Source organism: Mesoplodon bidens (genome assembly GCF_964165515.1).
Source record: "Mesoplodon bidens genome assembly, chromosome: 19".
NCBI classification, from domain to species: Eukaryota; Metazoa; Chordata; class Mammalia; order Artiodactyla; family Ziphiidae; genus Mesoplodon; species Mesoplodon bidens.
In genome coordinates, this window is record NC_138179.1 from 50892842 (window position 1) to 50917689 (window position 24848).

The 24848-nt window shown below is 54.5% G+C and overlaps 3 protein-coding genes across 6 annotated transcripts; 1 reads left to right on the forward strand and 2 right to left on the reverse strand.

Annotated features, from left to right (window-relative positions):
• Positions 1–224: 224 nt before the first annotated feature.
• COA3 (cytochrome c oxidase assembly factor 3) lies at positions 225–1371 on the forward strand. The gene is made up of 2 exons (XM_081220503.1): positions 225–482; positions 835–1371. Exons 1-2 carry the CDS (start codon positions 269–271, stop codon positions 939–941), a joined length of 321 nt encoding a protein of 106 aa, XP_081076629.1. The 5' UTR covers positions 225–268; the 3' UTR covers positions 942–1371.
• Positions 1372–1380: 9 nt separating this feature from the next.
• Positions 1381–17143, reverse strand: WNK4 (WNK lysine deficient protein kinase 4; the record flags this gene model as incomplete). 4 transcript variants are annotated; one of them, XM_081220501.1, is made up of 19 exons in its annotated part: positions 2199–2326; positions 2434–2531; positions 2691–2890; positions 2982–3390; positions 3900–3960; positions 4052–4617; positions 4722–4776; positions 5655–5792; positions 9198–9314; positions 9827–9944; positions 10048–10106; positions 10330–10451; positions 10683–10947; positions 12494–12710; positions 12784–12872; positions 13371–13528; positions 13835–14055; positions 14874–15046; positions 16532–17143. In XM_081220501.1, 19 exons carry the CDS (start codon positions 17141–17143, stop codon positions 2324–2326), a joined length of 3681 nt encoding a protein of 1226 aa, XP_081076627.1. In that variant the 3' UTR covers positions 2199–2323. The 4 variants fall into 4 exon arrangements, with proteins under 4 accessions (XP_081076626.1, XP_081076627.1, XP_081076625.1 ...); XM_081220500.1 differs by lacking the exon at positions 2434–2531 and having other exon boundaries at positions 1381–2326; XM_081220499.1 differs by having other exon boundaries at positions 2213–2531; positions 4052–4614.
• Positions 17144–18278: 1135 nt separating this feature from the next.
• On the reverse strand, positions 18279–23085 carry VPS25 (vacuolar protein sorting 25 homolog). The gene is made up of 6 exons (XM_081218589.1): positions 22978–23085; positions 22618–22763; positions 21877–21930; positions 21140–21228; positions 20295–20370; positions 18279–18880 (listed from the first exon to the last, which is right to left on the reverse strand). Exons 1-6 carry the CDS (start codon positions 23028–23030, stop codon positions 18768–18770), a joined length of 531 nt encoding a protein of 176 aa, XP_081074715.1. The 5' UTR covers positions 23031–23085; the 3' UTR covers positions 18279–18767.
• Positions 23086–24848: the final 1763 nt, after the last annotated feature.

Below are 24848 nucleotides of genomic sequence, written 5' to 3' on the forward strand. Positions count from 1 at the left end.
TGTCCTCGTGGCCTCAAGTCGGAGGAAAACTCATTTCCCAGCACAGCCTCGAGCCTTTCACAGCCTTTTCCCCAACGGACGCGGACCCTTCAGCCAATCGGAAAGCACGGCCTCTTCCCGCCCGCCCCGCCCTTTCCCTTGGGCCCGGAGCCGCACCCTTTGTGGAAGGAAATGCGGACTACATCTCCCAGCGTTCCCTGCGGCGGCCATGGACTGCTATTCCCAGCAAGTCCCGCGCCCCGGGAACTGCGGAGGGCGGAGCGGCAACATGGCGGCGCCGGGGGCTGGAGACCCTCTGGACGCTAAGGGCGGAAAGGCCCCCCTGGCTCAGCGTATCGACCCGACGCGGGAGAAGCTGACTCCTGCGCAACTACAATTCATGCGGCAGGTGCAGCTCGCCCAGTGGCAGAAGATGCTGCCACAGCGGCGGACCCGGAACATCGTGACCGGCCTGGGCATCGGGGCCCTGGTGTTAGCAATTTGTATCCGTCTGGACTGTAGACTCAGGGAGACCGCATTTGGGGGCAGGAGAAAGGCAGCGGAGGCTCGTAGCAGGGCAGTGTGGGGGTGGCAGAAAGAGCCCGAGCTGTGCAAGTCTTGGCTACTTGTAACGCTGAGCCAAGCGTTTAAGTGTACCTTACCTTGTCATTTTAAAGGTGCTCTTTTAATATAATTTATTAATGATAACGGAATCAGGGTCAGAGCTCAGCAGAGCAGAGGGCAGAAGATCGAATCACTGATTTGGGAGGATGAGAGATCAACAAGGGTGGTTGAGCGAGTCTGGGAAAAGGGAATGTGCATTTTCCACGTGGTTTCCTGAACCCACCTCCCCAGATGGTTACACCTTCTACTCGGTGTCCCAGGAGCGTTTCCTGGATGAGCTGGAAGATGAGGCCAAAGCTGCTCGAGCCCGAGCTCAGGAAAGGGCATCAGGACACTGATCCAGATGGGCATCCTGCATCTCCAACCTGCTGGAGTCCCTTCACATGATGGATGATGCCCCACGACCCTGTAGAAATGGAAGCCTGCTCACAGCATTGCTTTCCTTCTTACTAACTTTGGACGATGATAGAGCCCAAGTAACCACGGGTTTGTGCATTTGGCCATTGTCAAGGGAACATGCCCACCTCGCACTCACTGTGTGTGGCCACTGACTCCTTTTCCTAGTTTGTTTCCTTGTTCGAGGTATCTGACCTTGGCTTTTCCCAAGCTTTCTGACTTTGTGGTTTATCCCCTTCAGGGTCTGGCTGGGAGGGTGGAGGACAAGAAGTGGGATCTTAATGGGGGTGAGGGTGGCAGCTCTGTGCAGTGTTGGAGCCTAAAGTGGGAAAAATGGGGTCAGGTTGAGAACAATAAACTGAGTCATCTCTCTCGGAGTCCAGTGAGTGTGTTGGGGCTGACACTTCATGCTGGAATGCTCCACAGGCAGTAACTGCAGCTGTGGCATGGCCCCAGGGAGCCGTAAATGTTTAACTAGAATTGCTTTTTCCATGAGATCTTTCCACCTGATTTAAGGGAGAGATCGTGGTGGGTCACTGGGCTGTTTGAGACTGAACCAGGTCTTGGGGGGAAGGAAGGTCACTCACTCTTTTGTCCTCTACCCTGAGGAACACACTACTCCAACTTTCCTGCCTTTTCCCATCGAGAGAGAGAGAGAGAGAGAGAGAGAGAGAGGTAGATGAAGGATGAGGGAGAAGCAGCTTTCATCCTTTTAACTTCCACTGGGGCCTGCTTGTGTAAGCCTAAGGTGGGGTCTGGGTGGACTCTTAGCTTGGTCAGGTGGATTACTGACCTGGCAGTTTCCTCATGAGCTGCTGGCAGGGAGCCAGAAGGCTGGGCTCCACCCCTGCCTCCCGCTGTGAAACGGGAATTCCCTGTAAATCCTCCCCTGCCTTACCCCGTAAAGCTTTGCCCCCAGTTCCTAAGGCCCGACATACAAATTCACCAGGTTCTAGGTTCCAGCATTTTTATTGGCTGCTACTAATTCTGGTGTGAGAACACCCCCTCCTCCTGCCCAGCTGGGAGTGTGGCTTCTAGAAGCATCCGGGCTCGGGTGGGACTGCTTAGTGGTTCACTCTTGGCCGGAGAGGTGGCCGGGATGAGGATGGTAGGCTGCAGAATTGATGCCTTCTACACACAGCACACAGTTCCCACATGTTTGGCTCTTCCCTATAACGGAACGGCACTCTCCATGCCCCTGGGGCCACCTACTCCCTCAGTGTTGAGGTCCTCCTTGCAGAGCTGTGCTGGTCAGCAGATTCTGAGAGCACAAGCTCCACGGCGGGCCCTGGCGTGCATGAGACACATGGCTTCTGTCCGGAATTCACTGGAGGGAAAAGAAAAAGAACTGAAGAAACCTCCAGGGTGGGAGGAGGGTGACGCTGCAGCCAGTTATCACTCCCTGGGCTCTCCCTCCCTTGGGCCCGCCCTCACCATCCTGCCAACATCCCTGGCGAATGTCACCCCCTTGCTCGCCCGCTGCTCCTGGGAGCCGGTGCTGCTGCAACTCAGGGAGTTCCTTCGCATGATGCCTGGGTGCAGGATGGGGGGGAGAGCACTGAGTGAGGGAAGGGGCCATGGGGAGAGGGGGCTAGTCCCCCCAAACTAAGGGGCAGACCCCCAGGGCCTGAAAGAAAGAGCACTAGGGACAGGTCTCCAGAAAGATGGGAGTAGGGCAACCGCCGTCTCACCAGGGCCCAGGGGCTCAGAGCGCTGCAGGCTATTGCGCCGGGAGGTGGGGAAGCTGCCCTTGGAGAGGCGGCGCTGGCGGCTAGACAGCATAGCAGCAGGGGCCACGATACCCGGCGGGGGCTGCTTCCCGAGCCTGCTGTACAAGTCCTCAATTTCCTGTTTCTGTAGTGTCTGTAGTGCCTCCACCTCTGACAAGTGCCTGAGGACACATCAGGAGCGTGAGCGGGCTATATAGCCCAACACTTGGCCCTCCCAAGTCCACCTCTTGACCCCCATCCTCCCAGACTCACTTCTGCCGAAGGCTCCGCAGCTCAGCCCAGAATTCCTCATCCTCCCCACTGCTCTCTGATTCCTCACTGCTCAGACACAGGCTGCTGTAGGAGTAGCTCATCCACACTGGGCTGGGATGGCTCAGGGGTGGAGGGCTGCCCCCCACTCGGGGTTCCTTCCCATCGTCCCCTTCCTCTTCGGCTCCAGCCCCCAGGCCCTCGACTGCACGGTCACTTTCAGCCAGAGCCTCCCTGGCCTCTGGCCCGCCTCCAGCACTATCCTCCGTGTCTGAGCTCTCCGAGGTCAGCTGAGGGGTTGGAGGCTTCAGGGAGCCAGAGAGAGTGGGGGATGTCGGTTGCAGGGGAAGAGGCTCAGCTGGTTCCTTGGATGAAGTCACTTGGAAGCGCCCAACAAGCTGGGGCTTTCCCTCTGTAGTGAGACAAGGAAGGAATCATGGAAGAAGGAAGAGAAATCAGTGGCGGGACATAAAGTGACTGAGGGACTTCCCTGGTGGCGCAGTGGTTAAGAATCCGCTGCCTGCCAATGCAGGGGACACGGGTTCAAGCCCTGGTCCGGGAAGATCCCACATGCCACGGAGCAACTGAGCCCGTGCGCCACAACTACTGAGCCTGTGTTCTAGAGCCCATGAGCCACAGCTGCCGAGCCTGTGTTCTAGAGCCCACGAGCCACAGCTGCCGAGCCTGCATGCCTAGAGCCCATGCTCCGCAACAAGGGAAGCCACCGCAATGAGAAGCCCGTGCGCCATAATGAAGAGTAGCCCCCACTCGACGCAATTAGAGAAAAGCCTGTGCGCAGCAGCAAAGACCCAACGCAGCCATAAATAAATAAACAAATAAACAAACAAATACATTTATTTATTTTTTTAAAAAGTGACTGAGGATAACGGGCAGGGGAAGGTCAGTGGTCAGAGGCCTCACCTTCAGAGATGGGAGCCAGTCTGGCTTCACCCAGGAGTGGCCAACCAAGATTTGGAGAGGCCTAAAAAGTGTGGATCCATGAGTAGAGAAATGATCCAGAATGGACCCCCCACACACACACCCCACAATCATCCCTCTTGGTTCCTACTCACCTCACTCTCCATCTCAGCTGTCAGAGGTGAAGGCCTCTCCTGGCCACAGGGAGCAAGGGGAGTTGGAGGCGGCAGGCTGGGTAGGGGACCAGGAGGAGCTGGTGGGGGCTGGGAAAGGAGCCCAGGGCAGGGGGACAGCAGGGACTGAGCCGCAGTCATCACAGCCAGTGAGAACGCACTAGCCAGAGAGAGCAGGGGGGCCGCTGTGGTGGAGGGGACGGGAGCAGCAGGGGGGCAGGGCGGAAAGGAGGGAGGAGCAAGAGAAACCGGGGAACAGCTGGGGAGGAGAGGATTCGGTGGAAACTGAGCCGATGGGACTGGAAACTGGGAGGCACTGGGGGAGAATGGAAGTGGGGAGCTGGGGGGCTGTGGAGAGAGATTTGAGGAGACCTGGGGAGGAATTGGAGAGAATGAGGAGGAGCTGGGATGACATGGGGGAGAAGGGATGGGGAAGATGGGACTCGGGAAAGCAGGGGATCCAGGAGAAAAGGGGGTTCCAGGAGAGGATGGGGAGGCGGAGAAGGCTGCCCAGCTCCTTTGCTCTAGGGTGCTGCTCTGGAACCCTGCTGGGCAGGGAGCGGATGTTGAGATTCCAGTCCCCCATTCCCTATGCCCTTCCCAGGAGCAACCCCAGGGGTTGGGATGAGTAGGGACAGAATGTAGTACATACCACTGGATGGGTCCGGGGGGTACCCTGGGAGGGCAGGCAATGGCGCTGGCTCCTCCTGAGAGAGAGAAGTGTCACAGTGGGAAGAGCTGAGTCTTAGGACTCATGAACCTCCAGGAGTCCACAGATGAGTTTCAAGGGATTCAAAAGTGTATTTGAGGGACTTCCCTGGTGGTCCAGTGGTTAAGATTCCGTGCTCCCAACGAAGGGGGCCCGGGTTTGATCCCTGGTCAGGGAACTAGATCCCGCATGCCGCAACTAGGATCCCGCATGCCGCAACTAAAGGTCCTGCATGCTACAACGAAGATCCCGTGTGCCACAACTAAGACTGGTGCAGCCAAATAAGTAAATAAATAAATACTTTTAAAAAACTGTATTTGAGAAATATGTAGTGGTAAAGGGGCATGATGTCTTCAGCTTACTTAAATGGTTCCCCCCAAAAATGCATGCACACACACAGTTAGGGGAGAGAGGAAGAGAGAATGGTAAAGCTCATGCGGCAAAACACAGCTGACAAATCTAGGCAGAGTATCTAGGAATTCTTTGTTCAATTTTTGCAACTTCTCTGTAAGTCTGAAATTTTATTTATTTATTTTTGGCCGTACCGCAAGGCATGTGGGAATCTTAGTTCCCCAACCAGGGATCAAACCCGCGCCCCCTGCATTGGAAGTGTGGAGTCTTAACCACTGGACCACTAGGGAAGTCCCCTCTGTAAGTCTGAAATTGTTTCAAAATAATGAGTTAAAAGTATGCATTGAACACATTTTTCTAGAACAAGAGTCTGTGGCTTTCATCAGATTTCAAATGGGGGAAGAGCTATTGTTTTGGGGTCCCAGAGATGAAGACAAGTTAGATCCACGGGGACTGGTAAGGGCAGAGAGTAATGAAACCTGGAGCAGAGTCCCTTCCCCCTGGAGGTGCCCAGAGGGGTCTGACCTGGGGGCCCAGGGGGTCTTCAGCAGCCTCCACAGGGCCAGTATCTCTCTTCAGCAGGGTCTCCACTCGCTGGATAATCTCCCGAATCCGGTTCAGGAATCCAGCTCGCTCCGAGGGCAGAATGAACTCGTTATACACCTGGCGAGAGTCAGTAGGAAGGGGGAGGAGGGCTCAGTTATTCCGCTCATCCCTCTCTCCCGGCCCGTCTTTAAAAACCAACCCGCCACCCCACTGCTTGTGCTCACCACCAACCTAAAACAAGTATTTAGTAAGCATCCATTGTGTGCCAGGCACTGTGTGGCGTAAGGAGAAATACAGCTTAGAGAAAGGGAGGTAACATTCACAGCGTGCGTGTATATACCAGATCTTTACGTATCTTATCACATTTAACACCAACAACAGCTTTCTGGGGTCTGTATTAACACCGCCACTTTAGAGTTATGCTAACCAACGCTCAACGAGGTGAAGTTCAGTCTGCCTCAGATCAGGGGATTTGCACCCAGACCCGTCTAAAGCCAAAGTCTGAGTTCTTTACACTGTTGCCTCACAGGCTTTTGGACACAATTCCTCCTCCCATAGGGCTTATAAAGTATGCCCCACAGATCCACACACACACACACAGCCCCCCAGAGTTAAGGAAAAATAAGGCAATAAATGGTAAATGTAACATTCAAGTCCGCAAATGCTTGCTGAGCACATACTATGTGCCAGGCATTTGCCAGGTTCTTTGAGTGAACAGGGAAGTGTGAAACAAGGTCCTGGTCCTGAGGAAGCCCAGAATCTAGTGGAAGAGACACACACATACATAACTCAATAGACTGCAAGTCAGCCCATGGCAGGTAAGGCGTTTTTGATTGGCGTAGAGATAAAAATGCTATTCCCGGAAGGGGAAAGGGGAAGCTGCTGTTTAATGGGTGGAGATTCAGATCTGCAAGATAAAAAGGTTCCAGAGATCTGTGGCCCAACAGTGTGAATATACTTAACACTACTGAACTGTATACTTGAAAACGGTTAAGATGGTACATTTTATGTTATGCGTTTCTTAACACAATTTTTAAAAATCCATTCCAAGAAGAAAGCAGTTCATACCACCTCAGGGGATAGGGGGAAGCCGGGATGGCTCCACAGCTGAGGCTTGAAGGATGAGTAAGAAAAGCAACCCTTGATTGAGGACCTACCATGTGTGGACACTTCCCATACGTTTACCATCATTTCACTTCTTGTACATGCTGTATCACTTCTCATAAATTATATATTACATCAGAACATCTTTGCAAAATAAGTATTATCCCCTGCGTTTTACTGATGAAGTTCAGAGAGGTTAAGAAGCTTGCCCAAGTTTGCCAAATTAGTAGATAACAGAGCTGAAGTTTGAACTCAGGTCTTATGTGAAAGTCCACCCTTTCCTCTGTTCCATGCTGTTCTGAGGCAGGAAAGGGCACAGCACCTTCACAGCACATTCAAAAAGGGCACAGCACATTCACAAAATAGCAAAGACTGGAGTATAGCTGAGAGTGCTGTGAATTTTAAAGGCCGTGCTCTAGAGTTTGGACGTTACTCTGTAACCACAGGTAGCCTCTACAGATTTGGAGGCAAAAAAGCAACAAGAGGAGATCTAAGTCTCAGGAGAACTCTGCTGCAGAGGAGTGGAGGGTGGGCTGGGAAGGAGAGAAAAGAGGGCAATGGACCCCGGGTTCAGGGACAGGGTCCCTTTGGCTGTGTGGGATCTGAGTGGGGCTTGAAAGCCCAGTAGAGAAAGCTCCCAGGGCGAGACCCCCGAGGAGTTGGAGCCAGAAGCTGAAAGGCACCCAAGCCTCTTCAGAGGACCATTCAGAAACCAGTGTGGCTGGAGGAAAGATTCTTGAAGGGTTGAGTGGCTTGACAGAAGTTGATAAGCCTGCACGCCAGGTGATAGTTTGTCTTTGTCCCCGACACAAGCTGAATGACATGATGGAGGAGAAGCTTTAGAGAGAGTTCCTGAAGTCTGACGTTTCTTCCATTCCCTTCCCTCTTTCATCCCAGAGGCTGGCACCCACTGCCCCCACTCCACTGAAACTGGTCTCCCACAAAGACCTCCTCCTGACAAAAGCCAGTGTGGTCTTGCCTCAGGCTTCACCCTACGCCTCCTTGAAACAATCTCCTTACTCAGTTTTTAGTAACATCTTCCGGAGCTCCTCCTATCTCTCAGCCTCCATCTCTGTCCTTCCATGACCTATCCCCACCACCCCCCCCATTCCACAACTGGGGGTATCCACTAAGACAAACCTCTATGCCTCAGACTTTGCAGGCCCACCTTCTCTCATACTCAACTCTGCTGAGACTCCCAGATTCACCGCTCTCTCCAGCCCTGACCGGTATTCTCTCCTATAGAGGATCTTATCTTGCCTGTCTCTGTCATTCAAGCTCCTCATGATCCCTAAAAAAAAAAAACAAGCCTACTTTCATTTTCTAACTTCCTCTCTCCTTTGATGGCCTATCGCCATTAGTTCCTCTAAGCTACAACTTGCCCTTGATATCCCCTCTCCCTAACTCCCTCTCATATCAACTCAGCAAATATTTATTGACCATCTACTATGTATACTGTACCATGTCAATAGATTACTGGATTACAGAGTAATTTATTTTCCCAAAATGACCCTCCGATCCACCCCTTTTCTTCCTCCTCCCCCATAATCCATTCTCTCCTTGGACCACATCCGGCTTCTTGTATCCACCCGCCAACTGGATTCCCTACCCCCAACCCTCTCCCACATCCCACAGCAGAACAGTCTTCTTAAACCCTATTCTCACCCTGTTACACTCTAACTCTTGAGACTGTCTATGATCTGGGCTCAACCTCACTCCACAACTCTCCTACAGGAACCCGTTTCTTTTTGGATTTTTTAGAACTTGAAGTAGAGTTGATTTACAATGTTGTGTTCATTTTTGCTGTACAGCAAAGTGATTCAGTTATACATATATACACATTCTTTTTTTTATATTCTTTTCCATTATGGTTTATTACAGGACATTGAATATAGTTCTCTGTGCTATACAGGAGGACCCTGTTACTTCCTATAGGAGCTCTTCCAATGATAAAGCCTCCTCATGAAGCCCTCCTAGCCCCATAGTTCAAGTCACTCCATATATCCATGCCTTTCCTTTGCCGTACCTCCACTGGACATGCCCTTTCCACTCTTCACTGCCATTCCTACCCATCTGTCAAGACCTCACATAAGTCCTACCTCTTCCCCTGCTGCCCCCAACCCATCCTTTACTTACAGCCACAGTATCACGTGTCTAGCGTGCACTTCACTGCACTTATGTATACCCTATGTTAGTCTCAAATTGCTCCAGCTGAGGATCCAAACCTCACTGGATAAACAGAAACCTCCCCCAAAACAAGGGCAGAGATATCTTCAGTGTCACTGTGCTGAGGGCCAACCAGCTTTAAAACCCTTGCTGTTGGATGGGGTGGGGGGTGGGGGGTTCAGCAACAGGGGACATCAGGAAGGAGACTCGTCCCAGATCCAAAGACTCTGTCTTCATCTCTCTCCCCCTCACCATGGCAGCTGCAATCTCTTCCGGGCTGTCCCCATCCAGATCAAATCGGAAGGTCACCATCTTGCTGTTGTGTGTCTGTAGCTGGCACTCAACCACTCTGTCATTCTGGTCTGAGACCTTCAGAGTCAAAAGTCAGCAGAGGGAGGAGGTCAAGCTCTCTGTCTTCATCACGTGTCCCCACCCCACTCCAACCAAATGACAGTGGCCAGATTGGAACTGAAGAGAGGCAGATTCTGCCCCCGTAGTCTTGTATTAAAAACATGACTGGCTGGGCTTCCCTGGTGGCGCAGTGGTTGAGAGTCCGCCTGCCGATGCAGGGGACATGGGTTCGTGCCCCGGTCCGGGAGGATCCCACATGCCGCGGAGAGGCTAGGCCCGTGAGCCATGGCCGCTGAGCCTGCGCATCCGGAGCCTCTGCTCCGCAACGGGAGAGGCCACAACAGTGAGAGGCCCGCGTACCGCAAAAGAAAAAAACAACAACAACAACAACAAAAACATGACTGGCTGACTCTTGGGTACCAGTAGCACACTGCTTCTCCCCTTTTCTGGCTAACTTCCCCTATCCCTCGGACAGTTCCCTCCAGGCCCTGTAGCTTATTAATACCCCAACACCTGTGCCCCTTCCTTACACTTGTGACCCGAAGCCGGGATCGGGGTCTGCGCCGGAGGTTTTTCCCTGGGGGTCTCCTCATCTGTTCCATCCCTTCTCCCATGTCACTAAGGCCTGATGCTGCATCTGAGGCATAGCTGGAAAAAAAAGGGAAAAGAAGACAGGAGTGTCAGAGTGGACACTGGGAGCCCAGAGCTCCATATATTTCACCCTAGCACCCCAACTCAGACCAGAACTTACCTGTCTCCAGGGGAAAAGTCATTGCCAGGGCCAGAACGTGGAATGGATAGGGCAAAAGCCTGAAATAGGATATGGGTTCATGAGGTCAGGGGAGGATAACTGTTGGACTCCAGGGAGATGGTGTCAAGGGTGCTGGGGTACTCGGCAGAGGGAATTAAGAAGAGGACAAGAGGGGTGGATTTCCAAGGACATGGGGCCGTGTCAGGGGTTGGGGTTTTACAGGATGGGAGACAGGTCATAGGATTGGAATGGCTGGGAGCCCCCCACGTGACCCCCTCTCACCGAGGGCAGGCAGAGATGGGACTCAGCGGGGCTGGATGGCACGCCCCTAGGGGGCTGAAGGGCAGGGTCTGAGGCATCCAGGAAGCCGGAGGAGCTGAGGTAGCCATCAGTCTCGCAATCCGCTGGTGGGGAGGGAGGGGATCAAAAAGTGGAAATAAAGGGGAGTGGTGGCCAAGGAGGGAGGCTGCCTGAGCGAGGAGGGGCCTGGCGCTGCGGCAGAGCTCTTTCCCAGAAGGAGCTATGGCTAGAAATGGAAGGCCGGGTAAGTGACAATGCTGTTGGCTTGAACTTCTGGGTAGGGGGCAGAGGCCAAGGGTGCTGGGACCTGGGTGCCAAGGTCAGAGGTGACTTACAGGTGGTAGACGAGTAGCTGGCGTGGCGGAAGAGGAAGGGCTGGTGCTGGTCTGCCTCTGGCTCCTCGGGTTCAGGGGGGAAGACACTGGAGGGGGCTGGAGTCATGGGGACAGCTGCTGGTAGAGGCCCTGGCGCTGGGGGGAAGGCCTCCAACTCCTTAGCTTTGCGCAGCTTCTCACGCTTTCGCTGGATGGCAGCAACCCGTTCACGCACTGCACGGGCCACTGGCTGGTAATCAGCTTCGCACACTAAACCCAGGGCCACCTGGAGTTGGGAGGGTGAGGAGCACAGTTTGAGATGAGATTCCCCCTCCCCCAACAAGGACCCATCATGACACCTTCCTGAGGCCTCCAGGACATGGGAGAAAGGGAACCAACATTTATTGATTACCCACTGTGTCCATTAACTGGCAGCTCTTCACATTATCAACCTTAAATCCTTCCAGCAACCTTCTGAGGTAGGTCTTATCAGCCCCATTTTAGAAATAAGTAAACTAAGTGACCAGTTCATGGTTATACAGTAAGTCAATTGCTCTTGGGGGCTGGGGGACACTTGGCAATATATGGAGACATTTTTAGTTGTCACACTTAGGAGTAGGTACCACTGGCATCTACTGAGTAGATGGTAGGGATTCTTCTCAATATCCTACAATGCACACAATACAGTCTCCCAAACAAAGATGTCAGTAGTGTCAAGATCAAGAACCTCTGTATGTAATGGACCAGGATCCGATCCCAGGTCAGGTTTGAGCTATGCTTCGGAGACCCGCTCCTATGCCATATTTCAAACACGTTCTCAGGTTCCTGACCCAGACCCACCAAGAGATGATTCCCACCCTTTCAACTGCATTTTTCGATCAAGAATTTCATACTCTCTCCCTTCCCCCCTCAGGCCTTCCAAGACCAGCCCCACATCTTCTGTCTCCCACATATGCCTCTCCTGGTCCACCAGCTTCTGTTCATCATGTCCTTATTCATTTCAATAACAAGCTTTGCTGGGCATGTAAAGGCGGTGGGGCAGGGTGTTCCGACCTAAAATCTGAACAACTTGAGTCAGTTCTGCCACTTACTTGCTTGGGACCTTGTACAAGACATTCAACCTCTCTGAGCTTTTATTTCCTCATCAATAAATCGGGATAAAGTCACTCCATGCAGGAATGGTAACAATCATCACATGCATGGGAAAGGGCTCTAAGCTGTGTACAGATGTGGGTGATTAACAAGCTCCCATCACGTGCTAAGCACCGTCAGGGATAGGAAAACCAACACACACAGTCCCTGCCCCCGAGACTTTATAGTCTAGTGTAAGAGAAAGACAGGAATGTATCCTGGTATAAAACAACACCAATGGGGGCCCCTCCAGTAATGGAGGACCTGCTGAAGTGGGAAGAAAGCATTTAATTTTGACTCTAGAGGGGACAGGCTTTCTGACATGGATGTTCTGAGCATGAAGGAAGATGGAGAAAAAGACATGGGGCGGGGATGGGGGATGAAAAAGGGAAAAATAGATAAGCTGGAGAGAAAGGCATTAAAGGAAAACAGGATCAGCAGGAAGTAAAACAGGGAGGTGGAAGGACCCAAGGCTGGAAAAGGAAATCTCCAGCTTGTGGAGAACACTAGGTGTGCATGCAGGTGGGGTGCGTTAAGGCCGGAGCTGCAGGGTGACCCTTGCGGGAGATGCCGAGAGGGCTGGGTTGAGCCCCTCTCCCACCACCCAGGCACCCCTCCAGCGAGGCACTGGCCCCTCCAGTCGACGTCCAAACGCCCCTCACATGCCCAGCCCCAAGGCAGGCAGTCTGTCCTCCGCTCACCATCTCCTGCGCCACCTCCTCGGCTGCGTCCCGGCCCAGCTGGAACAGGAACTCAATGGCCTGGTTGTCCCGGCAGCGCCCCCCTCTCCGCGCGTCCTCCATGCGCAGCCAGAGCTTGAGGTCTGGCTTCTCTCCGTCGTCCTCCTCCGCCAGCTCCACGTGGACGCCGCGCTCCTCGCGGAAGAAGGCGTGAGCCAGAAGGTCCTGGATGGTGAACCTGAGGGCGGCGCCAACGTGAGCCGAGCCCCACCGCCGCCCGCCCCCACCCCCAACCTGCCCCCTCCACCCACCTCTCGTTCTTATCCGTGCGGATGCAGCCTTCAATAATCTCCTTCACCTCGGGCATCTTCACCTTGTAGAAGCTGTTGGGCTTTGTGCCCTGAGGAGTGGGGTTGCATGAGGCCTCCCGCCCTCTGCGCCCCAGCTCTCTGCTTGACACACACGCCCCTGCCCGAGGGAGCAGGGCGTGCAGACGCAAAAGCACCGCGACTGCTACTAGAAGATGTGATTTCAAATCCCAGCCCCCCCACGTATCGACAGTGTGACCTTGAACAAGTCTCTCGCTGAGCCAGTGTCCTCATTCGTAAAACGCAGGGCAGAACATGTGCCCTGCTCACCCCGCCGGGCAGCAGGAGGGATTTCACATCGATTGGTTGTGAAATCGTTTGTAAGCTCTAGGGAGCGCTACACACGACATTATTCTAAATCGCTTGTATTGGAGAGGCCTTGTGTGCATCCAATATCCTTCAGTGTACACCAGGGCGTCTTTATGTCCAGCCTGTTTTCACTAAGGGAAAGGGCACTGACCGCGGGGTGGCTGGAGCAGGCAAAGTGTAAAGGGGACCTGTAATTCCCTCTCCTCCCTGCGCCCTCTCACCGAAGTGACCTTGCGGTAGATTTGCGCGGCATTCTGGCACTCAGAGTAAGGGTACTCCGAGGTAGCCATCTCCAGCATGCACATGCCAAACGCGTACACGTCCACGGCCTCATCGTATTTTTCCTCGTACATCTCCGGGGCCATGAACTCCGGGGTCCCTGTAGGATCCACAGCAGGTGTCAGGCTGCAGTGCCTCCTTTATGGCTTCGTCCCTCCCCTTGAGCGTACAAGAGGCTAGGCAGTTCTGGAGTGCAAGTGACCGACCCCTCCCAGTCCTGTGTGTGTGAGGGTGGGGATTGGGGGAGGGGTGTGGGGAAGAGGGAATGCCATAGGTCTCCCCATCTCCCCTGTGGTCTTCTACCTTTCGTGGATCCCGAAAGACACTGCTCGGGGGAGGGGGTCCCCAGGCTCTCTCCTGACATGGGGAGGGCAAGAATGGCAAGGACCCCCCGGGAGGGACGCACCGATGACGCTCTTGGCGAAGGAGGCGCGTTTGAGCGTGGCCAGGCCCAGGTCCCCAATCTTAACGGAGCCTGTAGGGCCCGTGATAAAGACGTTGTCACACTTGAGATCCCGGTGCAGGATGGGGGGTACCCGGGAGTGTAGGAAATGGAGCCCCCGAAGGATTTGGCGGCTCCAGCGCTGAAGGACTCGCGGCTTCATCTCGCGGAACCGCCTCAGGTATCTGGGGGAGGGCGCATAGCCACGGTCTTGGTGGGGGACATATAGGCTGGGGAGGGAGACCACCACTGGGAAGTTCCCCGTAGCCCCACCCACTCCCCCGCCTACGCATCTTTTGCCAGCCTCTCCTAGCCTAGATCCGCGCCAGTCCTCAAGCAGAAACGCAGCAGGTGGTGTGGTAGGTAGACAGAAGGTTACAAAACGGGGGTCGGGCGGTAAATGCACAGACGGGGCCGCCCCCAAGGTGCTGTGGAAGCGCCTGAAGGGATAACTAACTGCCCCGGGCGTGGGGGAGGGCTTCAGAGAGGAAATAACTTTTATGTTGAGTCTTGGCAAGGATGAATAGGCGTTCAAGGGTGAAAATGGGAAGGGATGAAGACTTTCCAGGCAGAAGGGACACCCGTGCTCAAAGGCACGGACACAGCAAGTGATGGGGCAGGGTGCGAGGAGCTGCTGGGAATTTGATTTGTCTGGAACGCAGGCTGGATCCTATAAGGACTTTGCGAGCAGTCCTTACAGAGTGCGGACTTTATCCTGAGGGCAGTGGGAAAACTCGAAAGGGTTTTAAGGAGAGAAATGACAGTGCCCGATCTCTGCAGGCTGCGGGAAGATAGGGTAGCTTGCAGAGGAGAGAGGCAGCGTGGGGGGACTCCTTAGGGGGCAGCTGAGGCCTCCAGACGCTCAAGAGCGGAGGACGAGGGATAGTGAGCCTGGTTTTGGACCTGCGTGTAGCGTTTGAGGAGGCTGGGCTCCTCCAGAAGCAGTGGAGACCTCCCACCACCAGTCCTCCCACCAACTCCCACCACCAGGCGCAGAGCTCACGTCTTGAGCGTGCCCGAGGTCATGAGTTCGGTGACCAGCACGATGCAAACCTGGCCCCTCAGCACCGACTTCCACGAGTCGTAGAAGCGGACGATGTTGGGGTGCTGCAGCCCCTTGAGCATCTCCACCTCCTCCGAGAATCGCTGCCGCTCCGCTCGAGACAGTTTCCGAGTCTGTGGGGTAGGGGGTGGGGGTCACAGTCACATCAGGCCCAGGACCCCCACGGAGAGGGGGGATGGGAGCACATGGGGCAGGGCTGAGGGAGAAGTGAGGGTAGGAGCCAACGGATGGGGCTGTGTGGGTGGGATCATCTGTCCACCGACTGTAGATCCCTAATTCCCGGTGTGCCCCCCTGGGCTGCTCCTAGGACACACCCACCATGGGCCTGGGGCCGCCCCCTGGACCCCCTCCTGGACACAAGCGCTTTTATGCAGCCCTGTCCAGGAGCCCTGAAGTCAATAGCGCCTTTGTAGCCGCCCAGGCCGGCCGTGGGGTGGGAGGGGACGCCCAGGGGCTGGCAGCGGGCAGGCAGCAGGCGGGCAGCAGGCAGACGGCAGGCAGAGAATTGGGGCCGGCAAGGGGATTGGCCTCAGAAACTGGGAACTGCTAGATCCAGGCAGGAGGCAGGAGGGCTGCAGAGGGAGGTACAGAGAAAGAGACAAAGGATCCAGGACCAGGTGCCAGGAGACTGCCCCCTGCCCCATGGCTGTCTCGCCTCCCCCATCTCCCTCCTCCATCTCCCTCCTCCACCCCCCCACCCCAGTTTGGCCGCCTTGCCTTGCCTGGCTTAGAGCCTGGGGCGCGGCACTGGCAGGCGCAAGGGGCAAGCCCAGTGCCAGGGCTGGAGGGGAGGACCCTTCCCCCAGGCCCTGTCCCCCCAGTCTGAATCCAAAGCTGCTCGCTCAGACTTAACTGGGTTCTTCCCCTATGGGAAGAAGGTCCTTCAAACCAGCATACATACCCCTAAAGCCTATGGGGTTCAGCACCTTTGGATCTGAGAAAGGAGAGCTCAGGTAGGCAGCGGGATGAGGGGCAGGACTGGACTCAGGCCAGGGCTGGAGCTCCCTGTCTCCCCTCCCCCAGCTGTGGAGAAGTCCAGAAGTCTGACTGCTTCAGAAGGGGCGTGGGAGGGCCCCGTCCTGCCACAATCGCCCTAAATCATCTGGAAGTGGAGAGGACCCTGCCTCGGCTGCTGGCCTCCATTATTACAGCCTCCTAATCTGCAAAGAGCCAGGGTGAGGGAGCAGGGGGATCAGGGTCACACTGAGGGTCTCAGGACTTAGGGGGAAGGGAGAGGAAGGGAAGAGATAGTAGGTAACCACTACAGGAGAGTGGTGAGGCCAACCACCCCTCAGGTCTGAACTGGCTCCCTACCCAATTTCCCATCCTATTTTCCACCACTCAGGGTTGAGTATAGAGCCCGTAAAGTGAGAATGTCTAAATCCATAGGGGAGCCACCACACACCACCTGCCTCAGTTTCTCCTTCTGCAGCCCGGAATCGGCCAAGTCCATGGATCATCAGAACAAGGGGGACAAGAGTGTCTGGATATTTGACTGGAAAAATACATCCCTCTTGCTGCTGTCCCCTGGGTCTCCCATCCCAAGACCTCCAAAGGGTCCCATCCCGTGGCGTCACCGAGGGGGCTCCCAGCCGCACCTGCAGCTCACACCAGGCCACCTCCACCGTGGTGTCGGTGTCCAGCCCTCGATACACCGTCTTGAACGAGCCACGTCCAATCTCGATGTCAAACTTGAGGTATCGGCCGTCCGGGGACGTTGCCACAGCCTGAGTCTCCGTGTCCTCTTTTTCCTCCTGCTCCCGCCGCCGCTCCCGGGCCGCCGCCTCGGTGATCCTCGGCGGTTCCCGGGACCCCGACCCTCCTGCGGAGCCCGCGAGCTCCGGACGCTCGGAGTCTGCGGCCTTCACCGGGGCGCCCGTGGTCCACGTGCCCTCAGTGGGCTCCTCAGAGCTAGGCGGTGGACTCATTGCGGGGCCGGAACCAGCGAAGTCCGGAGGAGCAGGGGGCTCCGGAACGGGTGAGGCTGGCTGGGACCAAGAGCTCAGTAGCCCCAAGTCGACTGAGCTGCGGCGGCTGAGACGGGAGGAGCGCGGCCGGGGCTCAGCCTTCCCGGAGAAGCGGCGCGCCCGGCGAGGGGGCCCGAGGCGGGGCGGCCCCGCCGCGGCGAGAGGCGGCGGGGGCCGCAGGGCCAGGTCGGCCTCCGCCTGGGACATAGGGACCTCGGTCTCTGGGGCCGGGAGTGCCAGCATGAGGAAGGGCCGGGCGCCGCAGGGCGGTAAGCCGGGCTGCTGGAGAGGAGGCGGCCTGACAGAGGCACTGGCTGGGTGCGCAGCGCTCCGGCTGAGCTACTGGGGCCCCAGCCCAGGGTCGCCTGCCCCGCAGCCACGCCCCCGCCACGCCCCCGCCACGCCCCACACCCCCCCCCCGAGCCGCCCCCTCGGAGCCGCGAGAGCAGTGGAGCCCGTAGCGCAGCCCCTCACCTCGGCCACCGCCCCGCCCCCGGCCACTGGCCCTCCCCCCTGGCCTCCCGGAGCACCCGCCCTCAGTCTCATTCCGAAGCCGCAGCCGGGTGCGAGGCGGCGGTGTGTCCTCCCGCACTACGAGTGTGCAAACCTGTCCGGGGGAGCACGGTACTGCAACAGGGAGATGAAAAGTGACCGCGGCTCCCCGGCCCTAGAAAGGGGGGTGGTGAAGAGGAGGCTACCACCAGCCTGCACGACCCAGATAAGGTAGCGCCACCCCCTCCTAATCGTCCGCAATGGCCCCAGGCCGACAATACAGAGGTCAATGGAAAGATCTGGTTTTCTCCGACGTCGCAGTGCCCAGTCCCTCCGGGCTGCACAGGGATGGGTGTGCGCACCCCAAAGCCAGCCCCTCCCCCAAAACAAGGACCAGGTCACCCATCCTCTCCACCTCCCCACCTTGACCGCATCCTGGCCAGAGTGGCTGTTTTTGCTCTGTGGGCTCTCCTTCCTACCCCTCTGTTTGCCAAAGTTCCTAATAAACCGAAGTCCATATCCGGTTTACTCCCCCTCAGCTCCCCTTGGCCTCAACTACCCCACCCAGAGCAGATGGATGGAGGGAGGGGCTTCAGAGTAGTTCAGGACTTCCACGGGGAGATGGTGAGGGAGGGGGGAAGTCATTAGGCTACTCCATTTTAGAGACAGAAAGCAGTCTGTCCCCAAGCTGTGTGCCATCGGCACTCCCCCGCACAGCCCACCCGGCAGACGTAAAACCACAGGCTCACTGGAGCCCGCCAGCACGAGAGGACCTTTTCAAAGGCCATAGGCCGTCTCTCCTCTCCTAGGCTGGGATTCACTCAGGGGGTTAACACTTCACAGCCCTCCCTTTGCCCACTCCAGTAATAACCTCAGCAGCAGGCAGTAGGGTTAAGCTTTTTAATATCATAAATCAGTGTCCGGCCCCACCTCTCATTGCCAGGCCCCTTCCTGGGCCTCCTATCTTCACATTGCCTGAAAGGCTGCCTGCAGCCAGGGCTTCGCCCGTCCCCTAGGAAAGATCCAGCACCAGCAGCAGCTAAAGGGGTGGGAGGGGGAAGAAACAGAAGCTTGTGCCGGGGGCATGTGTGTATGTACTTACATGTGTGACACAAATGAAGTTTGTGTTTAGGTTTACAGGCCCCAGCTCACGAGAGGAGGTGAGGCAGGGAGCAGCACATCTTTTCTCCCTGGCACCTCAGCCTCACCCTATCCCAGGGACAGACACATGGGATAAGTGGGACACCCACCCCTGGACTGCAGCCCTTTGGAGTCTGGTGGAGTCACGGATCCAGTCTGTGGGGACACTTGGTCTGTCTCCCTTTGAAAGCCCTGGAAGGGTGGGAGGTAAGAAGTAAAGGGAGACGGGTTTCTGCTAGAAGAACTTGACGCCTCGGCCATCGCTGACAGTGATGATCTCGGCCTTGTGCTCCTGCTGTAGGGCCTGCAGAGCCCGCAGTAGGGTTGCCTCATCCAGCCCGTGGAACTCTGGACGGGGAGAGATGGGTAGTCAGGGACACTCAGCTCCTTGGGGCTCAAGGCCTCTGAGAAGAGCAGGCCAGCTGGAAACAGAACTTTCCAGGCCAGGTGTACTGCTACAGCTGCCCCCACCCACCCTTCCTGGGTATTCCTTAGGAGTAAGGAGTGGAAGAAAGCCTGAGTCAACATGAAATGAGAGTTCATGCTTATTCCCCCTTCCTGTTTCTTCTGTCAGACTCAACCCACACGCACCCTCGCACTAGCCCCCCCGCCCACTAGTGTCTGATATACAAGAGTAACACCGTTTGCTTGTGGGCCACAAAGAAGGGGCCCTGACAATCCAGTGTAGGGAGGTCAAGTCCCTTGTCACTGTACGCTGACCCTAACTGCATCTGTACCCATTGGGAGGACCTGTTCTAACACAAAGAGGTATAGCCATGCCTCTGGCCAGGAGACTGTTAAGGTCCAGCACAGATTATCTGCCCTTTCCTAGTGAAAAGGAACAAGGCTGGGAGCCAAGGGCCAGCTGAGTATCTGGAGATATGGCAAGATACTGCAGGGAGATGTGAGAGGCAGGAGGCAAGCCCTAACAGGCTTGCACACCTCACCCCCTGCGGGGGCCCAGCTCTTGAGTCAGGGAGCTTGCTTTCTGAGGAAGCCTCCAGCTTTGCCTGGCCTGAGCGGTGGGCTGGGCAAGGCTGAAACACTGAAGTCATGGCATGATGGTGGGAGTAGCAAGCAGAGGCCTGCAGGAAAGGGTGGTGGTGGGGGAAGCCAAGAGCTGTAAACTCTGTTGGGGCAGCCAGGCCTGGCAGAAAGGGGAGGTGCCCCTTTTTCCCCAGCTCAGATTGGTACTTTTGGTGATCCTGGGGATCAGAATATGAAGTCAGAGATAAGAGAGCTGAGAGAGTATTTACACTATGTAAAAATCAAACAGTATACAAATCCTTGTCTGGCCAGAAACCATAGTATTCTAAAGGGCAAGGGGTGGGGATGGGAGTGTTGGCCCAGTCCCTTCAGCTGACACCCACAGATCTGAGCCCTCTATGAGAATAAAGGGTGAAAGAAAGCCTGAGTCAGCAAGGAATGAAATCTCAGGCTTAATCTCCGCCCTAGCTCCTCATTCGGCATCTTTACCAATAATTCTTAACTTTTCATGGGTCACAGATGCCCTTCAAGATCTTATAATATGGACTCGATGCCGAGAAAAATGCACACACACCCCCACAAACAAACTCTGTGGGTTCTCTGCATGTGAATTCAGGTGGTTTATGGAAATCTTGGACATGGGTTAAGAACCTTTGTATTATTTAGTATTTGGAATTTAGAGGCAGGAAAATGGGAAATCTGAATGTCAAGTAAACAAAAATTAGACGGAGGAGGATTCAGATAACAGAACTGGGGAGAAAGGGAAAAGCATTACCCTCATCCTCTGTGTCTTCCCCATTGGTCAGTTCGTACAAGGTGAACACGGAGTTGTTCTGGCCACTCCTGGAAACCTATGGACACAGAAAACAGGGACTGAATAAGAACCAGGAATTTCCTGGGAGAAGGTAAACTCACCAGCCCCACCTCTCTGACCCAGGAATGAGACTGGTTCCCAAACGAGAGCTGTCACCCCAGCAGAGGAGTGGCCTAAAACCCACAAACCCTACAGGTGCTGTATTTATACATGTACACACACGCTCGGAACCACTAAACCACAGGCCTTCACGTGTCTGAGGAGTGACCTCTCATTCTGGTTGTTTTCCTGTTCAAGAATGGGTGGTGTGTGTTTGTTATATTTGGGTTGTTGACGCTTCTTCCCCTCATCTCTCCCTTGGGAATGTTTAGGGCTGGTGCTGACAGGGAATGCAGGGGAGAGAGTCTGTCCCCACACCCACACTGTTCAGAAAGTCTCATTTATATTGTGGACAGCCCCATAAGGATGTAGTGGGGGAGGGGCTCCAGGTTTTTGTGTTTTTTTCCCTTCCTTTCCCCATTTATCTCCTGTGGCCAGAGGCTCCAGCCAACAATAGTACTCGTGGTTTCCAGTACTGCATTCTCCAAACATGGCCTCACATAGCCTCTGGCCTCCTACTGGCAAAAGAAGGAAAGTTCTTTCCAGCCAGGGAAATTGAGTCATTGAAAGAGGCTTGCCTGGAAGACCTACACCTCCTCTTTCTGCCCCCTCCCACTCTGCTCAGTCTGGATCTGAAAACACCAGGCATCTGCTGAGCACAGATTCATTCTCCTTTGCCATGGGTCACTGCGTCAGAATAGTCTCACCCACTGATAGATGAGCTTCCCCCATTCTTCTGGCCTCCGCCACATGATCAGGAAGCTAGACTTGTTCCTATCCAACCACTCGAGGTTCCCTGCAAAACAGATACTTATGAAAGCACCATGCTCTAAGAAGAAACAATGAGGCAAAAACCAAGGTGGAAGAGAGTGTAAGAGACTCAGCTTTCAGAAAGAGAAATTCAAGAATTGTTTTACTATTACTATCTGTAAGGCATCCATTCTCCTCTTCAGGTCTTGGGGCACAGATGGAGAGATTTCAATTTTGTATACGAATGGGGGAAAAGAACTCAGGGAATTGAGCTATTGTACAGAACACTCTGGGCTCCAAGCCAGGAGAGGGAAAAAAAAAAATTCTTAAAAGAAAAGACTCGTGGGGGCTTCCCTGGTGACGCAGTGGTTGAGAATCCACCTGCCAATGCAGGGGACAGGGGTTCAAGCCCTGGTCCGGGAAGATCCCACAGGCTGCAGAGCAGCTAAGCCCACGCACCTAGAGCCCGTGCTCTGCAACAAGCCACCGCAATGAAGAGTAGCCCCCACTCACCACAACTAGAGAAAGCCCCCGCGCAGCAACAAAGACTCAACGCAGCCAAAAATAAAAATTAATTAATTAATTTTAAAAAAGCCACTGAAGGGTTAAAAAAAAAAAAAAAGACTTGTGCTAATCTGCCCTCAGGAAAACCCAACTAGGATGAAAAATAAGGAATCTGGGGAACTGAACCCACCTTTCTTCCTCAGCTCCTCTAATACAACCTGGATTGATTCCACGGGCAGCTTCCCTGGTTTAAGGTTAAGGGAATGGTATTAATGGAATGAACTGGGTGGGATAAAATTTCTCAGAGCCAGGCTCATGCTACAAACTACCCTTCTTCTCCCACCTACACACACAGATGTGCAACGCCCCAACAGGATATAAACTGGCATTTTCTGCATATTGGGGGCAGGAAGGTAAAGAGAAACTAGTGTAATTAAAAGGAAGAGCTTTAGGGAAGGAAAGGTACTATCATTTCTCACCCTCTGTCCTCTCTCCTTCCTGCAGCCATTCTCTAGATATTTTAGGGATGAATCAGGCAGCAAAAGAAAACAACCCTTACTTCCTGGGACAAGGAGAGTAGGCAGAGAAAATTACTAAAGGTAATGCCAGAGTTTGAGCCTCATACAGAGGACAAAAGTTTCAACGAGTCAAAAAGGCTCAGCTTGAAAAACTTGGTACTTGGCTTCAGGGCAGAAATTCTAAGATCTGAATGACACCTGGGTACTCATCACTGCCACGGACAAGAGGGCTTGGTGCTACATTTGGGTTGGAGTTGGAGGTAAAACGGATGTCAGCTACACAGTCTGGCTCTTTCCCAAGGCCAGTTGGGGTGGGAACCCTTCTGTGGGTGAAGAGGAGTGTGAAGTCTGGGCATGTGGGAAAGTGTGGAAGTGCATGTGTGGGGGGTGTGGAAGAGCCTGAGGGAGGATACGCTGTAGCTTCACGTTGTTGAAGAGCGGGCTCTCCTGAGCTTCCATCACCGTCATGCTGGACTGTTTGTGCAGGCGACAGAAGGACAGGACTAGCGAGCACCAGGCGGCCAGCTGCTTCTGCCGAGTGTCCACGTTCGGCTGCAACCTGCCGGGTGAAGCGGGTGGGGCGCAGAATTAGAGGAAGTGAGAGGGCGAGTGGCAGCACTTGCCAGAGGCGCGCTCGGGGGAGAAAGTGAGAGACTGAGGGTGGCGGCGACCGGATCCGTTCTCCCCCTCCCCATGTGAAGCATCAGTGCTGAGCCCGGGGCCCGAGGGAGGGGAGGGAGGCCCAGCGGGGCTTCTCGGGGTCTGAGCCTCACGTAAAGAAGGGCGGGAAGCGATACTGCCACGGCCACTCGAAACTCATCGCCATCGTAGTAGCCCAGGAAACCCGGAACCCGGCGGCAAAGGACTTCCGGTCTCCTCTCCGGCACGTCCGGGCAGAAAGCACAGCAGAAAGGTTCCGGGCTCCTCTGGGGAGAGGGGCGGCCCAACGGGAGGGATCGTTCTTGTCAACCCGTGCCTTGCTATTATCCCCAAATCCTTACCGTCTAGAGCAGAAAGGGCCCTGAGAAGTCTTCTGATTCCACCCCAGAGAAGGGCAGTCACTCCCCCAAAGTGGGCACAGTTAGTAGAACTGCAAGTAGAACCCAGGTCTCCAGAACCCAGCCTAGGCTTGTTTCCACTATACTAGGCTTCTTTTAATATTAACATTTGTGTCATTTAACTTCAGTCCCTCGCAGTTGCCCTCAATTCCTGTGTTCTTCGACTCCATCATTCCCCAAGAGCTCATTTGTAGCTTTTATCGCTGGAAATGGCTCTGCTTCCATTATTCAGAGCTGCTGTGTTTGAGCACAGCCACCTCTCTCTCACCTCTCCCACGTCCTCACCTTTCTAGCCTCAAGTCCCTGGACCCCTTTTGGTCTTATCTGACTCCTTCCCCAGACTAGACTACTTAAGTCTGTCCCCTTGCCTGCCTACCTGCTGCTCAGTTTCCAAACCAGAGTCGTTGATCCCTGCCCACCTCCCCACCCCACCCCCATCTTCTTTTTTTCACGCCTGGGCCCAGGAGTATTACTGAAAAAAAAAAAAAAATCCACCGGAACCTGCTGACTGAACCCCAGATTCCCTGACTGACCTCAGTGCCAGGCAATCAGTGCAGCCCAGTGATGCTTTGTCTTTTATTGGCTCCCTGTCACATCCCTCAAGGTAACTCTTCAAACTTTTCCACACTCATCATGCCATTCCACCTGTTCCCATCGCCTCCATCTCTGCAGAATGCCCTTCCTTTCTATTTTTATGAGATTGAGGCCATGCATGTGAACCTCTTAATCTTTCCTCTCTGTCATCACACTGGATTCGTCTCTCAAAACTCTCTCTCACTTTTACTCCTTCCTTTTGGACTCAAAGGAAGAAGTATCACTCTTCCTTTACAAGGTCAACCCTTTGGCAGCTGATTGCCTCTCCTTTCCAGTTTCCTCCAGGACTTCTCTGTGTATCATATTCCCTCTTTCCCTTTCCCCTGGCTCCTCTCGTCTACAAACATGCTGACGTCATCCCTACTGGAAAATATGTAGTTTCCTTGACTCTACCACCCTCTCAATTTCCTGTCTGATCTCTAACGTCTCCCCCACCAAAGTCCATCCTTCACTGTGTACAGTTCCTGGTCCACAGAAGTGCCCAACAAATATTTGTTGAATGAATGAATGAATGAACCATTCAATAGATAATGTTCTCTTGGGACTTCCCTGGCAGTCCAGTGGTTGGGACTTCGCCTTCCAGGGCAGGGGGTGCGGGTTCGATCCCTGGTTGGGGAGCTAAGATCCCACATGCCTCGTGGCCAAAAAACCAAAACATAAATCAGAAGCAGTATTGTGACAAATTCAATAAACTTTAAAAATGGTCCACATCAAAAAAAAAAAAAAAAGTTCTCTCAAAGGGTACCATCTCCTTCGCTTCCATGGCACTGCTTTATCCTTGTTCTGCTATCTGCTATCTTTCCCTTTGTCTTCTTTTGTCCTCATTGTTTACATGTGGGTGTTTCCTAAAGGACCTTAGCCTTCTTCGGTACACCTTCTCTCCGGGAACTCTCATCCCTTTCATGGCTTCACATGGCATTTCTGTGCAGGGGACTCCTAACCCTGTATTTCTAGCTCCAACCCTTTTCTACCACTAGCAGCACCACCACCAC

Coding starts and splice junctions, on each gene's coding strand:
- VPS25 (XM_081218589.1), bottom strand. CDS start 23,030: ATGGCGATGAGTTTCGAGTGGCCGTGGCAGTATCGCTTCCCGCCCTTC. Junction 21,931..22,617: donor CAACAACGTGAAGCTACAGC/GTATCCTCCCTC, acceptor ACCTTAAACCAG/GGAAGCTGCCCGTGGAATCA. Junction 21,229..21,876: donor AGAGGAGCTGAGGAAGAAAG/GTGGGTTCAGTT, acceptor TCTGTTTTGCAG/GGAACCTCGAGTGGTTGGAT.
- COA3 (XM_081220503.1), top strand. CDS start 269: ATGGCGGCGCCGGGGGCTGGAGACCCTCTGGACGCTAAGGGCGGAAAG. Junction 483..834: donor GGCCCTGGTGTTAGCAATTT/GTATCCGTCTGG, acceptor CCACCTCCCCAG/ATGGTTACACCTTCTACTCG.